Genomic DNA, 14,852 nt, shown 5'->3' on the forward strand with positions numbered 1-14,852 from the left:
TCTGCACTTTTTTCAGTACTAACAAGCACCTGTTTTGTCTATTTGTTTCTTTGTTCACAAATTAAAACAAGAGTAGATTATGTAAATTCTTCTGTTAGAAGTTACACAAATGTTTATCAACTTGTTGGAACTTTCTGAAAATGGCATCTGGAATTACTTATGCTTCTTAGTTAAAATCAAATACCCTATTTAGGTGCCATGTCAGGTTACCATGGAACTTCAGCCCTGGGAAGAAAGGGCACACTTGTATATAGTTAATATGTAGCCTACAAGTAGGAAGGCATTTCTGGTTTTGTTGCAATTCAATGCAAAGTGGTTTTCTCTAGATACAACTTGAACCTTGTAGTTCACTTGGTGTTTCTAACAGAGATGACTGCTCTGGCCTATATGTTTATTTCAGATCAGTTAAAAGTTGAGCAATTTCTGTAAGTTACTTATGCTGTTTAACTGCAACTGCGTTAGTGTTTAAAATGAATAAGCGGTTTGACTTTGGAGGTTTACACTTCAGCTGGCACATGGTTTGTTTTGGGTTATAAAGCATTGGGAATTTGTTCATTTACATAGTAGTTTGGTGATCATTAACATGTCAAATCAAACGTGTTTTTAGGTTGGACATTTGAGAGAGGTATCTAACAAGGCTAACAATGCAGAGCTTAAGTTGTTTTTGGAGGTAGAAATGGGACAGGTAATATATCATTGATAAGTATTCTTATTCGACTGTTGTCACTTGATATTTATTCAACTCCCTCTTTATTGTAATTATCAGAGTTCTATGTTATAAACATCACTGGTTTCTCCTATTGATGTAGGATCTACGACCAGTTCGCCCACCTGGGAAGACTAAAGAAGAGATTCTACTTTTCTTCAAACTTTATGACCCTCTAAAGGAGGAGCTGCGGTAGCCATTCTCTATTCTCTATATTTCTCTAAGTTTAAATGTATGCCCATTCTTTTTCTTTAACTGATTGTTAGCCGCCCACCAGCAGTGACCTACAGCTTTCTACATTATATGACATCCAAAGCCTACCATGTATATTTGAGCAGTGCTACTATGTGGAAATATGCCCTTTTTCGTTCCTTTCACATCATTTGCTGCTCATCAGCATTAACCCTTTCATCTTCTACATCTATATAAGCTCCATAGCCTACCATGTCATTTGAGCCAGTGTTTAGTAAAGTTTATGAATAATTCTGGAATGTTTTGGTGGTAGGGGTTACGTTCGAAAATATGCCAACCTGTAAATGTGAAAATGCTGAACTTAGGTGTAAGACATGGTTTAGTCAACAAACCTCTAAGTTAAGCACATCATGTGAAGGAGTGCGCTTCCTTTAATATATCTTCTTAAATATTTTGTTTTGCTGCTGTATTGTGCGTAAGTGCTTATCTTGTCCTCGCTTTCATTTTATCTTGTTTTGACATTTTCTTCTTTTTGTGGGTTTAATATTGATTAAGATGCATCAATGCATCATGTAGAAGGTACAAGTGTGGACAATAAAACCTATCCAGAAAGGGATGAAGTGACTGACTAGAACAGCAGTGTATCAAGCATGTATGATTAAGATATAGCAAGCCCATTAGTTCGCTACTTCCTACCTGACCCCTGATTGAAATAGGTGTTTGTGAAGGTAAACTTGATGGGTCAAGACTTCCACGTTAAGAGCTTAACCGTTCTAGAAGGCCAGACAATTATTTCATCTTCCAACAATATCACATGTGATCCCTGGTTGCATGTGGAGGGCCTGACTGAAATGCATTTACCATGTTACAACCAAACAAAGTGCAGCTTCCACTTGTGCGTACTAGGAGAACCGTAAGAACTGGATAGATTTGCACCTATTATTGGTGAAACTAGAGCTTTGATTTTATGTTGTATCACCAACTCTTGTGGAAAAAGGGCCTAAACACTGGTATATAGCTTCCAGAAAGACTTAGTTCTTTCATTCGTGAATAATAGATACATTGGATTATAAACTTAGCGATAGGAAAAATGCTTATGAAAGTACTCTTAAATGAAAGGTAATCTGTCTGCAACTATGCCTGAAACTGAGGACATTTTTTAGTTTCAGGCAAAGTTTATAGAGGTTATTCCATGTAATGCAAGACAAATTTTTTATGAGGCAGATGCTTAAGCTGACATTCAGTTTGCTTATTGGAGGAGTGGACCACCCAAAAGCCTTGTGCCCCCTCTCTTTGCAAAGAAAAGAGGCAAGGGATGAAAAAGATAACTAGAATACATAATGTGGATTAAGGAACTGAATAAGATGAATTTACACTGGAGGTTCATATCATTCGGTGTTCTTAGATAGTTAAAATTCACCAGACCAACCATGAGATATGAAATTGTATGTAGGTATACTGGCATGATAGTGGTTTATGACAGCTGATTAGTATCACCAACCCACTGATCTGAGAACAAAGATAGAAAAAGAATAATATTCTTTGATTGAATGGACTAAATAAATGATTACAAGCACGAACAAGTCCTTTTGGGCTAAAAAGGATTTGAAGAGAATTTTGTTCATAACTAAACAGCAATGTTGTCTTGTGCCTTAACCCCCTATAAGTCGTTCACAAGACAACATTGCTGTTTAGTTTTACATCCTTATGGTATATCTCTATCTACCCATGCTAGAGCTCCATTCCTGAAGCTGTTTTAACGTGTCAGGTATGTTGGACGGCTCTTCGTGAAGGGTACTGGAAAGCCAACAGAAATTCTGACAAAACTAAATGAGCTGGCTGGCTTTGCACCTGATGAAGAAATAGAACTGTTTGAGGTCAGTCTTTTAGTCTCTATGTGTTTTGTTATGATGTTATGCTCTGTTATGAATCATTTAGATTTTTTCTTGAATCATCCTCCTTGTCATTCAGGAAATTAAATTTGAACCTAATGTTATGTGTGAACACGTTGATAAGAAGCTAACGTTTCGGGCCAGTCAGGTATGTTTCCAAGCTAGTGGCACCTTTATTGTGGTGTTCTGATCTGTCACAATCTTTTTCATGTTATTATAGCTGTTCCTTCCTTTGATCAAGTGTTAGCAATATGTGACCAACATTTTTTTGATTTATGTGGCTTTATAGCTTGAAGATGGGGACATCATTTGCTTTCAGAAACCTCTTCAGGCTGGAACTGTAAAATGTCGCTATCCTGTTGTTCCATCTTTTCTAGAATATGTTCATAATCGTCAGGTATGCTTTGAAACTTTGATATATTGTGCCACTTTTGAAAAGAAGGGTCTATTTTGATTTTAATATATAAATTCGTTTTGTACGTCGTTTTCCCTATCATGCGTCCGTCCAATTTTGATGCAAAGGCGATTGTATTTAGATATGGCAAACATGAGATGTGCACTTCAGAAAATTTATGTTGATGATAAATTTGACTTTGCATGCTTTCCCCTCTCTGTTGAAGTTAGCATAGTATTGTGTCAGGTATTGAGCCAACAATTAAAGTTGAATAGGTGATTTGTATTCCTTATCAAGGTAGTTCTTGCTACTTGATTTTGTCCTGTATTTGTTTCCATCTAGTGTCCATACTGCCGAGAGACTCTTGGTCACTCTGTTGTAAAATAACTTGAATAATGCAAATGCATGTTAAGTTTTAGCTGTCATATCATATGCTAGCAGAAGGGCCAGAGCACTATGGATCTAAATCATGAAAAGTTCTCAAAAATACTGCATGTTATACATCTATTTTCACTTTTCCAGTTCCAGATTACTTGTTAGTTCTGCATGAAGTATGTGGCTCTATTGCAATCTTAAATAGACAGCAAAAGGAAAAGAAGCAACATTGATATTAGCTGGATGGGTGGTTATCTTCACATCATAATATGACATGAACAGAATGTCATCCTTCAGTGTCATGGCTCCCATTGTTAACATTTCAGCTTTCATTCTCATTCCTATTCTTGTACTGTGTCATTCATCCTCATTTTCTTTCTCATTCACTCTAATCTACTTGCTCTATATATTCTTGGAATTAGTTCCCCTCTTCCATGTTTTTGGTTCTTCTGTTTTGTTCCTTCAAATTGCTGTGTTTTACACCTTTCTGTTATTCAAGAAATATGCGAGTATTATTCATGTCATTGGGATATGCATTGGTAAATAAAATCTTTATCTTAGTTTTTTTGTTCTTGTAGTCAAAGTATGCTAATTTTCTGTATTTGATAGTGAGAAAAGATGTATAATATATACACAACTTGGGAAACCATATTAAGAAACTATAAAAGTAACTGGAAAGATAAACCCTGGTGATCTATTTTCAGCTAACACTCTCCCTCAAGTTGGAGCATAGATTTTAATCATGCCAAACTTGTTACAAAGATAATCAACCCGAACCCCATTTAAAGCTTTCGTGAAGATGTTCGCTAATTGTTCTCTGGTCTTCACATATGCTGTTGAGATGAAGCCTTGTTGAATTTCCTCACGTGCAAAAGACAATCAACTTAATGTGCTTAGTCCTTTCATTAAATAGAAGATTAAGATTAGATGCACTATGAGAACAACTTGATTGTCACACCACAAGTTTGCTGGTATTGAAGTTTAAAGTCCTATTTCAGTCCGGAGCTGATATATCTACATTTTCTCACTCACAGATTGTGTCATAGCCCTGTATTCTGACTCTGGATCTTGAGACAAGATTTTGCTTCTTAAGACCAAATTCCCTCAAACAAATATACAATATCCAGAAGTGGATCTTCTTTCCATTTTGCGGCCTGTCCAATCTGCATCTGAAAAAATTTAATATGGCTATGTCCATGATTTGAATACACAATGCCACACTCTGGTGGTCCTTTCAAGTAACACGGAATTTGTTATAACGCTGCCCAAATTTGGAGTTCTTGAGGGATGGCGAAGGTTGGTATTTGATAATGAGAAGAAATGTACAAATATATACACAACTTAGGAAACCATATTAGGGAACTATACAAATGATAACTAGAAAGATGAACTCTAGTGATCTTTTTTTAGCTAGGCAATTCTCTTGTTAACAAATGGCTTTAAAAAATCAGGTTGAAATCTAAGATCAACCATGCTGGGCTATTTATGCAAGGTTGATGCTGGATCTTGTGCAACAAGTCAACAACTCAATGAATCTTTGGATTTTGACTTGGATAGCCTTTTAGAGTGGACATATACTTGGGAAACAAGTCAACAACTCAATGAATATTTGCAATTTGACTTAAATCAACATGCACCCACATTAGGGGACCCATCTTTAAGGCTATCTTGACCTTGTTGCCACACTGAATTTTTCTCTTGGATACGAGGAATGAATTTCCCTAACCTCATTAGACTGATGCATGGTTTAAAAAACACTTGAGGCGTGCCTTGAGGTGAGGCGCTGGAAAATCGAGTTTTAGGCTGAGCCTCTTGTGTGTTAGTTGAGTCGTACGCCTCGAGCCACTGAGGCGAGCCTCGGGGCGTCTGAGGCTGAGGTTAGAACTTACGGTTTAAAAATTGACTTACGAACTTTACTTTTTATAACATAAGCCCATTCTCTTGTTCGTCTTCTCCTACTCACTTGCCGCTTGTAGTTCTCGTTTGTCTTCGTTAGTCTTTCCAATTTGAAGAGCGTCACGTATAAATTTTTATTTTCCACGTCTCCGAATTCCCACTTTGAAAAGTATCTGGTAGATATATATACACACACACACACACATATATATATATATATGAGTTCTCCGTGAACTCTAAGGGACTCTGATGAACAAGTGAAACAGAGTTTCTCTATAAGATAATGATTCATTCGTCAGGAAAGTTAAGGGAAACTTAAAATTTGGTGGGAGTTTGAAGAAGAGAAAAAAGGGGACCTTTTTGTAATAAAAATTCGATAATATATGCAACCAGATGAGAAGGTTACAGTCTTACTCTTTGAGTTGAGCACAAATTGGAAGTAGCATAATTTATTAGTTTGTTTTACGTAGTCAGCAGCCATTAAAAAGTAGCTAGTCAATTAGGAAAACTAATTGAGAACCATGGGAGTATGCATAAATGAATCATCTCTATTAGTTTTACGGTCTTGATTTTGTTATTAGCTGACTTCTCAATCTAGCAAATATTACATTACATATAGGTCCAGTTGTAGGTACATTGCAAAAAAGTAAAATGTGAATGACTGCATACTCTCTTTCCCTCTTTTTCTTCCTCTACACAGACAATTTGAGCATACTAGCTAGCTATACGCTACAACTCAGATCGTGTTAACTGGGTTTTTACCCCCTAATAAATTGTGTGAGTTGGTGAAAATTGGATATTTGCAATAACGTGATGCGCTAGAATTAGGTGACTTCAGATCAAGTAAGAGAGAGAAAACATCTAGTTTGCTAGGAAATCTCATAGAAATTTTTTGGATGAAAGGTGTTTTTCCTCTTCTTTTCTGAGTTCCCGTTTCATTGTGCTCTTCTGTTTGGTTACTTTGAAGTTATTTTATTATTGTTACTTTCTGTTTTGGTTTCTTTGAAGTTATTTTATAATTGTAACTTCATTCTGGACCATGCCTAGGTTGTGCGCTTTCGTTCACTGGAGAAACCCAAGGAGGATGAGTTCTCGTTGGAATTGTGAGTTCCAAAGATCTTATGGTCTTTGATTTCATCAAATGGATTAAATTTTGCCTTGTATTGTTGGCTTGACGCTCTTGCATCACAGGTCAAAACTAAACAATTATGATGATGTTGTCGAAAGAGTTGCCTGCCATCTGAGCTTAGATGATCCATCTAAAATCAGACTTACATCTCATAACTGCTATTCCCAGCAACCGAAACCCCAACCAATCAAGTACCGAGGAGTGGAACATCTGTCAGACATGTTGGCACACTACAATCAGGTTATGTATAATTATGACATTTGTATGATTAATGCCGCATATTGATAGTAACCATGCTCTCTAAGGGATCAACTATTTGAAGATGTCTTGGTGTTTGTTTCTTTCTGAGACACGTAAATAATATTTTTTTTATCTGGGTATATGTGAGTACACTTTCATTCAGTTATCCATTTTTTCTTGAAAGTTCTTGGACTTTGTTTGCTATTCCGATGGATTTGTAATCTTATTTTGTGATTGCATCAAGCACATCATCTTCAATTTAGGATTACTCATTACTTCCGTTACATTGACGAACTTGGTCACGTCCACTTTGGAGAGTGGCAGACTCTTTTATTTACTTGGTTGTTATGCTTTTGTTGTTCACAGACTTCAGACATTTTGTATTATGAAGTACTGGATATTCCTCTTCCTGAACTGCAAGGCCTGAAAACCCTGAAGGTTGCTTTTCATCATGCAACAAAAGATGAGGTAACTGCTGACTAACTTATAGCTATTATGTCTTTTGTTTTATGTTTGATTCTCATATTGCTGATATATTTGACAATTGGTAGGTAGTCATACATACCATTAGATTGCCAAAACAAAGCACTGTGGCAGATGTGATCAATGATCTTAAGACGAAGGTAAGCCTAGTTACTTTTACCTGCGGCTAATTGACCGTCACTTGCCTTTCTTTGCTATCATGTGTTCCTTAGGTCCTTTTTGGTTTCTAGGATTGGATAGGATTTGGAATCCAATTCCATTCCAATTCATGTTTGGTTTGAAGGATTGCTTGGGTATGAAATCCTCGGATTTCATTGAAATCCCACAAACTTGTTGGTATTTTACGGGATTTCGTAGGATTTGTGTATAATAATGTTTTAAAATATGTTGAAACATTTGTTTTATAATAATCAGTTAATAAAAAGATAATTTAATTATTTTTATAAATTATTTATAGAAACTGGAGTTCAGTTCCATTCCAAATCCTACAGACCAAACACACCAAAGATTCCAAATCCCTCAAAACCATCCCATCAAACCAAATGCTCTTTATTTCTTTGTCTATAGTTGATTGGTTAATGTATTGTGCAACAGGTTGAGTTGTCTCATCAAGATGCAGAGCTTCGATTGCTTGAAGTTTTCTACCACAAGATTTACAAGGTACTAGAAATCAACTCTGTAAGCTAGTCTTAGATTGGTCTTCTCGGATCGATTTATAGTTCTATTCTATCGAACTACTCATTTTTTTGCAAATTCTTTGCTATGGACCATAGAGTATTTGAGATTTTCAGTCTAGAATGTCTTATGGGCCGTTTACCTAAATGCTTACCTGGTAAGTGCTTACCTTTAGGAGTCGATATTATTATTTATTTTACCGGATAAGATTGTAGTACATCAAAAGGATATCGTATGCAATAATTTACCTGGTAAACACTTACCCGGGTAAGAGTCGTCACCCACACTTACCGAATAAGACTCTCCATCTTTATCATTGCTCTTACCGAGTAAGATTTTTGACTCTTGCCATGTTCATCCGGTAAGGAAAAATACCCGGTAAGCACTTACCAGGTAAACGTTTAGTAAACGGTCCCTTAGTAATTATGACATAAGCAGTCTGTAAGGGTAGCTTGAATGATGATGCATTGATGTCTATCTCAGCGTTGCTGGATCTATTATGACTTTAATATGAATATAACTTTTTCATTGTTGCAAATTATTATGGGGAAGGGGTAGTGACACATACAACGCTTGCATTTGCACATGCCCGGCGATGCACTTTAGACATCCCGTTTTTCCATTCCGTACATGAGATGGGTATTTTATCTTAAACTATTGATACCAAGTTGGTTTTTTTATTTAGGCTATAAAGATGATGACCATCTTTTCACTATATTCATATCACTCTCTTTGAGATTTTTCTTTCTTCCAGCCATATCCATTTTTAACTGTGTCTTTTAAGTTAAGATATGCATTCACAAATTGTATAACTATAAAGTCAACCCCACCCCTCTAGTCAAGATTGGCAAATTTTGTTTTATGAAGTTTGTTGACCTAAAAGGAAGATACATAGGTTTGTTTTCAGTATTTCTGGATTTATTTCAAGTAATTATCTACAAATGCTTATAGGCGTTCACTTCATCATATGAGTTCAGGTTGTGTACGCCAACTTATTTTACAGTTTTTTTTCTTGCACAGATGAATTTCGAGAAGTTGTTCTAAACTATGTGAACTTGTTTTTCTTTTAGATTATTATCCTGAAAATACCATATGCTCCGTATGTGTCTGCATTCTTATGCACATGTGCGCTAGTGGTAACTGCAAGTCCCTTCCACTTTTCTTTTCATCTTCTTCTGTTAGTTGATTGGGCATGTGATTATAACATGACCTTAAAGATTATACCTTATGCTTGTAATCCTCTTTCTTCTCCTTCACGAACGCCTTCATCTCAAATTTATATTAGCTTTAGGGGCTGTTTGGTTGGTTTTTCATCAACTCCTATATGGTGATAAAGCTTACTTTGTGGATTAATCTGTCTGTAATAGATTGGGAAGGTTTTTTTGGGAGGTTTTTTTCATATATGGAAGGAGCGTGTTTTTTTAATTGGAATGGGCAGGTTTGGGAAAAACTTGGCTTTCTGCATAAAGCTCCCACCTAGAAGCTTACTGAATAAGCCACTTCTCGTATCATTAAGCCACTATCTATCAGTCATGTATAGCTGACCGAATAAGCTATGAATCCCATTAAGCTCATTATGCTGCTAACAAACAGGCCCTTAGTTTTCTTAGTCGTTGTATGTGACTTGCTCTGCTTCTGAACTTCTATTTTTATATGCAGATTTTCCCCCTCAATGAAAAAATCGAGAACATTAACGATCAATATTGGACGCTACGTGCTGAGGAGGTTTGCTCTAAATATCTTAGTCTAGGCACATTCATCATACACAATGTGCAACCTTAGGTTGACACTTTTATTCTTCGTGGCACTGGTTTATAAGAGCATCACCAATGGTTTCGGCTTTTTTGCAGCTTTTTCATTTTCTCTTAGCACCACATCACCAACCTAAAAACCTCTATCAACCTCTTGCTATAACCAAATTTATTTCACTTTATTACTTTTCATTTCGTTTTTTATTATTTATTACTTTAATTAAATGATATTTAACATTAGTTAATAATTTGTTATAATAAAATAAATAATTGCAGAATTCATTACATTACTATCAAATAAACTAATTTAACGATTCATGAAGATAAAATAAACTAAACTAAACTAGATTAATAATTGACAGTGTTCACTTGTCTAACTTTCAAATGATTATATTAAAACTATAAAATTTAAGACAAACAAATAATAAACTGATATTTATATTTCAAACAGCTACATAATTTCAAATATTTGAAAATGGTTGAAAATATTAAAAAGTAACATACATTAATCGAATATAATGAAAAAATAAATAATATTTAAAACCAAAAATTAGAAAATAATAATAATAATAGTAATAAATTTAAAACCTAAAAGTAAAAAAGATCAATAAAAATGAATTTAAACCAGAAAAGTAAAAAAGAAAAATACAAAACCGGACGAGTGGCTCAGTAAACACCGAGCACTCAAAGGATGTCCTAGGTGGAGCCTACATGGCTCAACTCTTTGGCAAAACCTTTCATGGTTTCATTCTTTTGTTTGATGTCGTGCATCTCCTCCAACAATCCTTTTCAAATTAATGTAATTTAAACCGAGGTTGCTTATATATTTTGTGTCAGATTGTAATTTTTTCTTTAAAGATTTTGAGACTAGTATCCTTACAGATTCCAGAAGAGGAAAAGGACCTGGGTCCGCAGGATCGTCTAATTCATGTTTATCATTTCATGAAAGATGCCTCTCAGAACCAGGTGGTATGTATATATATATATATATGGCTTTAATGGGATGTTTATTTTTGTGGTAGCTTCTGGTTTTAATCACAATAGTATGAACTTCATATTCACATTTATATAACATTTTTATTAACAGCAAGTTCAGAACTTTGGGGAACCATTTTTCCTTGTTATTCGAGAGGGTGAGACGTTAGCTGAAGTTAAATTACGCATACAGAAGAAACTACAGGTTCCAGATGAGGAGTTTTCTAAGGTATGTATTTTCTTCTTCGTCCCTAAATAAGTGTCTGCGTTTCTATTTTAGTTTGTCCCAAAATAAGTGTCCGCTTTCAAAAGTAAGTGCCTACTTTCCAGTTCTACCCTAATTATGAGATGGAAAAAATCATTACTACCTCTATTATTATGGGTAAAATTGCCATTTAGTTGATTAAAAAGTGTAATAGTTACACATTTCTAAAATTGTGTGCCTTTTTCATTGTGGACATTTATTCTGGGACGGAGACGAGGGGGGTGACCATGAATCATTATTCTCTCAAAATACAATGGAAGATATTTATATGGAGACTGCAGTACCAACTTATTTTTCTTGTTTTGCTTCCTAACTTCTTCTGTTTACTTTTGAACCATAATGCATCAGTGGAAGTTTGCATTTCTGTCTTTGGGTCGTCCTACATACCTTCAGGATTCTGATGTTGTCTCTAGCCGTTTTCAGGTTAACGAGTTTCTTCATCTCTCTCTTCCCTTCTCATGTCTTGTGTTTGTGTGTGACACACTATGAAGTACACGATTTTCTGCACAGGCTTGCACGTTTAGCGGTATATATATAGGGAGGTTTAGGGGAAAACCCTCCAAAAAATAAAAAACTGAGGAACACCCTAGTAACCATTCATCTGTATGGTATGCACATGCGCATACAATGTTAATGCACATGTGCGTTACTTACAAATTACTTGTATGTATATGTGCATACCGTACAGATGAACGATAACCATGGTGTTCCTCAATTTTTTGTATATGTGTTTTTCCGTGAACCCGACCCTATATATATATATATATATATATATATATGTTATATTCTCAATGTGTATGTATTAACCAGATCTAGTTGGCGCTTTTGGTTTCAGAGAAGAGATGTTTATGGTGCTTGGGAACAGTACTTGGGATTGGAGCACTCAGACAATGCATCCAAAAGGTCATATGCTGCAAATCAGGTACATTAATCTTGTAATACCATAATCATGATAATGGGTGCTATCAATCCTCTTCAAAAAAAAAGAGTTCGCTTTGACTTTAAACAGTCAAACGAGTTATTTTAAACTACAAAAATCGACGAGAAATGTTTTCTGCCCAGAAGGCTTGACGACCCCATGAGTATTAGTGTATTTTGGCAAGAGATAACTTGAGACCTCAATGAGTATTAGGTTATGTTCGGCAACTAGCTGATAAGTTAGGTGTTGGCTAATAAGCTAGCTGCTACCTAATAGCGAGTTTTTATTTTGTAACCGAGGGTTTCCGGGTCAGACCAAGCACAACGACTAATCCCCTAGACTAAGCACAACGACTAATCCCCTGAGCGACCAAAATCGCTTGGAGTCAATATAGGTGAACCTCCATTGCCACAGAGGCTTTGGGAGCGCCTAGATTCAAACCCGTAAATCCTAAACCTTAAAAACCTAGTTGTTGATAAGCTAGCTGATAACCTAGTCATGTTTGGTATAAACTAGCTGATAAGTTAGATGAAAATTTAGAATGATATAAAATGACATGTTGAAAAATTAATTGGAAAAATACAAGGGACATAATTGGAAAAAAAATGTGGGAACAAGTCCTTGGAGCTTATTTGAATGCTATAAATGTTTCAGTAAGCTAGCTTATGCCTAACCAAACGGATCTTTTCAGTAAGCTGAAAAATAAATAAGCTAGCTTATGGCCTTAGAATACACACTTTCTGGAGATGGGAAGACTAAAATATTTTACTTCAAATACACAATTTCAATCTCTAAGCTATTATGGGGACGAAAAAGATCAAAAACAATGAGAACTTTACCAAGATAGAGGGCGTTTATTTTACAAACCACACTATTAGTAATAACCATACAAATGAATCTCAATCTTTCATCTATTCTAATGAATATCTCGATTGTTTTCTAATATAAAACGTTGATCATAATATATGAACTCTGATAATATTCCATAAACATCCAAATCATGATAAATAAGCTTTCAGCATTTCTATAAAATACGTCAATTAATTAGTTTGTACTTATGGGGATGTTTGCAAATGACTTGAGTATTGGTTTATGCAGAATCGACACACATTTGAGAAACCGGTTAGAATCTACAACTAGCTAAAAGAATAAGATGATCACAGCCGAAGCTGCACCAAATTGTTGGCCGAGTGGTTAACCTTTTGAAGGGTGTGCAGGCTTGAAACGAAAGGAAGCTGGTACGTAGATGTGCAATTTTTGTTGAAAATTAAAGTTAGCGAACGGTTTTTAGAAGCGTGGCGTCCCTTGTTTTGTGTAGTGATGTAGTTTTTAGGTGATGTTTTCCCATCTTCCACTCCATTGTACCTTTAGAGTATGCATAAGATTCTGGAAATGGGATGTATAGAGGTATAGATGTGTGATCTTCAACTTAAAAAGATATTTAAAGCTTGTTTTGTTTTTCTTTATATTTATTCAACAGATGATTGTATCCTTGTGATTTTTTTGATGAATATATATATTAGTTATGGATTTCTGGCTAATGCTAGTTATATATCTATATAGGGTTGGGTTCACGTTAGATCAGGTTGCTTTCGTGAGACCACTTTTTTACACTTGAAACTTCACAATAAAACATTGTGAAGGTAAAAAAAAGTCCAAACCTTACCTTCACAGTGTTTAGTGTTTTGTTGTGAAGTTTCAAGTGTAAAAAGCTGGTCTCACGAAAAAAGACTGGTCTGATGTGATCTTAAGTATGTATGTGTGTGTGTATGTATATATAGGTGAAGAATATGTGTATGTATACACACATATACATATGTTGTGTTAAGAAAACCCTGGCTATAGTTTGGCTTAGATAACCGAACAAGCTTGTAAGGCTTGGTTAGGACTCGTAGAGCTTTTTGATTAGTTTGCTCGTAAGTTGGCTCATCTTTTTTACAGTCGTAATTTCTTGTATGTTGGCGTTGAGTTGCGGGCATTTTTTTATTCCAAGCTTTAGGCTTAAACTCGAATTTAGAGAACTCATAATTTGGATGAAATATCAAATCAATTGATCATTTATTTTACACCTCGATAATATAAATAACGACTTCAATAGAAATTGGCCCGAAAAGTGATGATGGACCAAACATAAAAGCCTAAACGAAAAATTATAAAAAAAAAGTACAAAATGTCTCGAAACATGTTTAAACGACGACTTTTGTCCTTGAAAATCCTACCAAAGGCGTATTCCTCGTTCTAAAGCTTTGGATCAACATATCGTGGGCCTCGAGTATTTCTAGGGATAATATGCATAAATTTTTTCTGACGATCAAAATACACATATCTTATCAAACCTATACAGACTAGTCCCTTTTTATATGCAGACTACGACCGACTATCGGTCGATAACCAGTCTTCTCAAGGACTTATTCTTAATGACCCTTCATCCAGAAACTTTATACGATACTCAAAGGATGGGTCGGGTCTGAAATAATTGTGACAAATAAAAGTCGATAGCAAGTTAAAAATTTCCACAACATTGATGCTCTTTTTCTTCTTTTTTCGCCTTTTACGTTTCATGTCTTTAATATGATGAACAAACATAGTTTTTAACGACTTTTTTCTTTCCGTAATGAAGTAAAGCGACGTTTGGTTTGCCTAATGTTTTGTAAATGAATTGAAAACTATAAAAATAAATTAAGTTATGGGTTGGGTTCAGATGAGAAAGAGAGTTAACGTGAGAAGTGCAAGAAGAGATCTTCACCATTGGATGTACATTGATCACTTTTAATCTCATTAGTATTGACATTCAGTTAGGTGAATATGAGATTAAAAGTGATTAAGAGTTCAGATCTGTTCTCACGCTTCTCACTATAACTTTCCTTTCCATCGATCTTTCACCTTATTTTGTAAAAGGATGATGTGATATTTTTTAATACATTTTTAACAGTTAAAAACCGGTTATGATAGCCTAATTT

General features: G+C 35.2%; 1 protein-coding gene across 2 annotated transcripts in view; it reads left to right on the forward strand.

The window, feature by feature from the left end:
- Positions 1-13,381, forward strand: part of LOC112508774 (ubiquitin carboxyl-terminal hydrolase 12-like) — a 29,048-nt gene extending 15,667 nt beyond the window's left edge. Inside the window, exons 17-32 of one of the 2 annotated variants that reach the window (XM_025113519.1) lie at positions 608-685; positions 810-898; positions 2,667-2,775; positions 2,870-2,938; positions 3,080-3,187; positions 6,503-6,558; positions 6,647-6,824; positions 7,191-7,292; positions 7,376-7,447; positions 7,902-7,967; positions 9,642-9,707; positions 10,616-10,702; positions 10,821-10,937; positions 11,322-11,396; positions 11,809-11,895; positions 12,991-13,381. In XM_025113519.1, coding sequence (XP_024969287.1) covers positions 608-685; positions 810-898; positions 2,667-2,775; positions 2,870-2,938; positions 3,080-3,187; positions 6,503-6,558; positions 6,647-6,824; positions 7,191-7,292; positions 7,376-7,447; positions 7,902-7,967; positions 9,642-9,707; positions 10,616-10,702; positions 10,821-10,937; positions 11,322-11,396; positions 11,809-11,895; positions 12,991-13,032 — 1,401 coding nt within the window. In that variant the 3' untranslated portion in view covers positions 13,033-13,381. The remainder of the gene's footprint in view (positions 1-607; positions 686-809; positions 899-2,666; positions 2,776-2,869; positions 2,939-3,079; positions 3,188-6,502; positions 6,559-6,646; positions 6,825-7,190; positions 7,293-7,375; positions 7,448-7,901; positions 7,968-9,641; positions 9,708-10,615; positions 10,703-10,820; positions 10,938-11,321; positions 11,397-11,808; positions 11,896-12,990) is intronic. The other variant, XM_025113520.1, reaches the window with a different exon arrangement.
- The last annotated feature ends 1,471 nt before the right edge of the window (positions 13,382-14,852 follow it).

The sequence above is a fragment of the Cynara cardunculus genome, assembly GCF_001531365.2.
Source record: "Cynara cardunculus var. scolymus isolate 2C chromosome LG 3, CcrdV1, whole genome shotgun sequence".
Taxonomy (NCBI): Eukaryota; Viridiplantae; Streptophyta; class Magnoliopsida; order Asterales; family Asteraceae; genus Cynara; species Cynara cardunculus.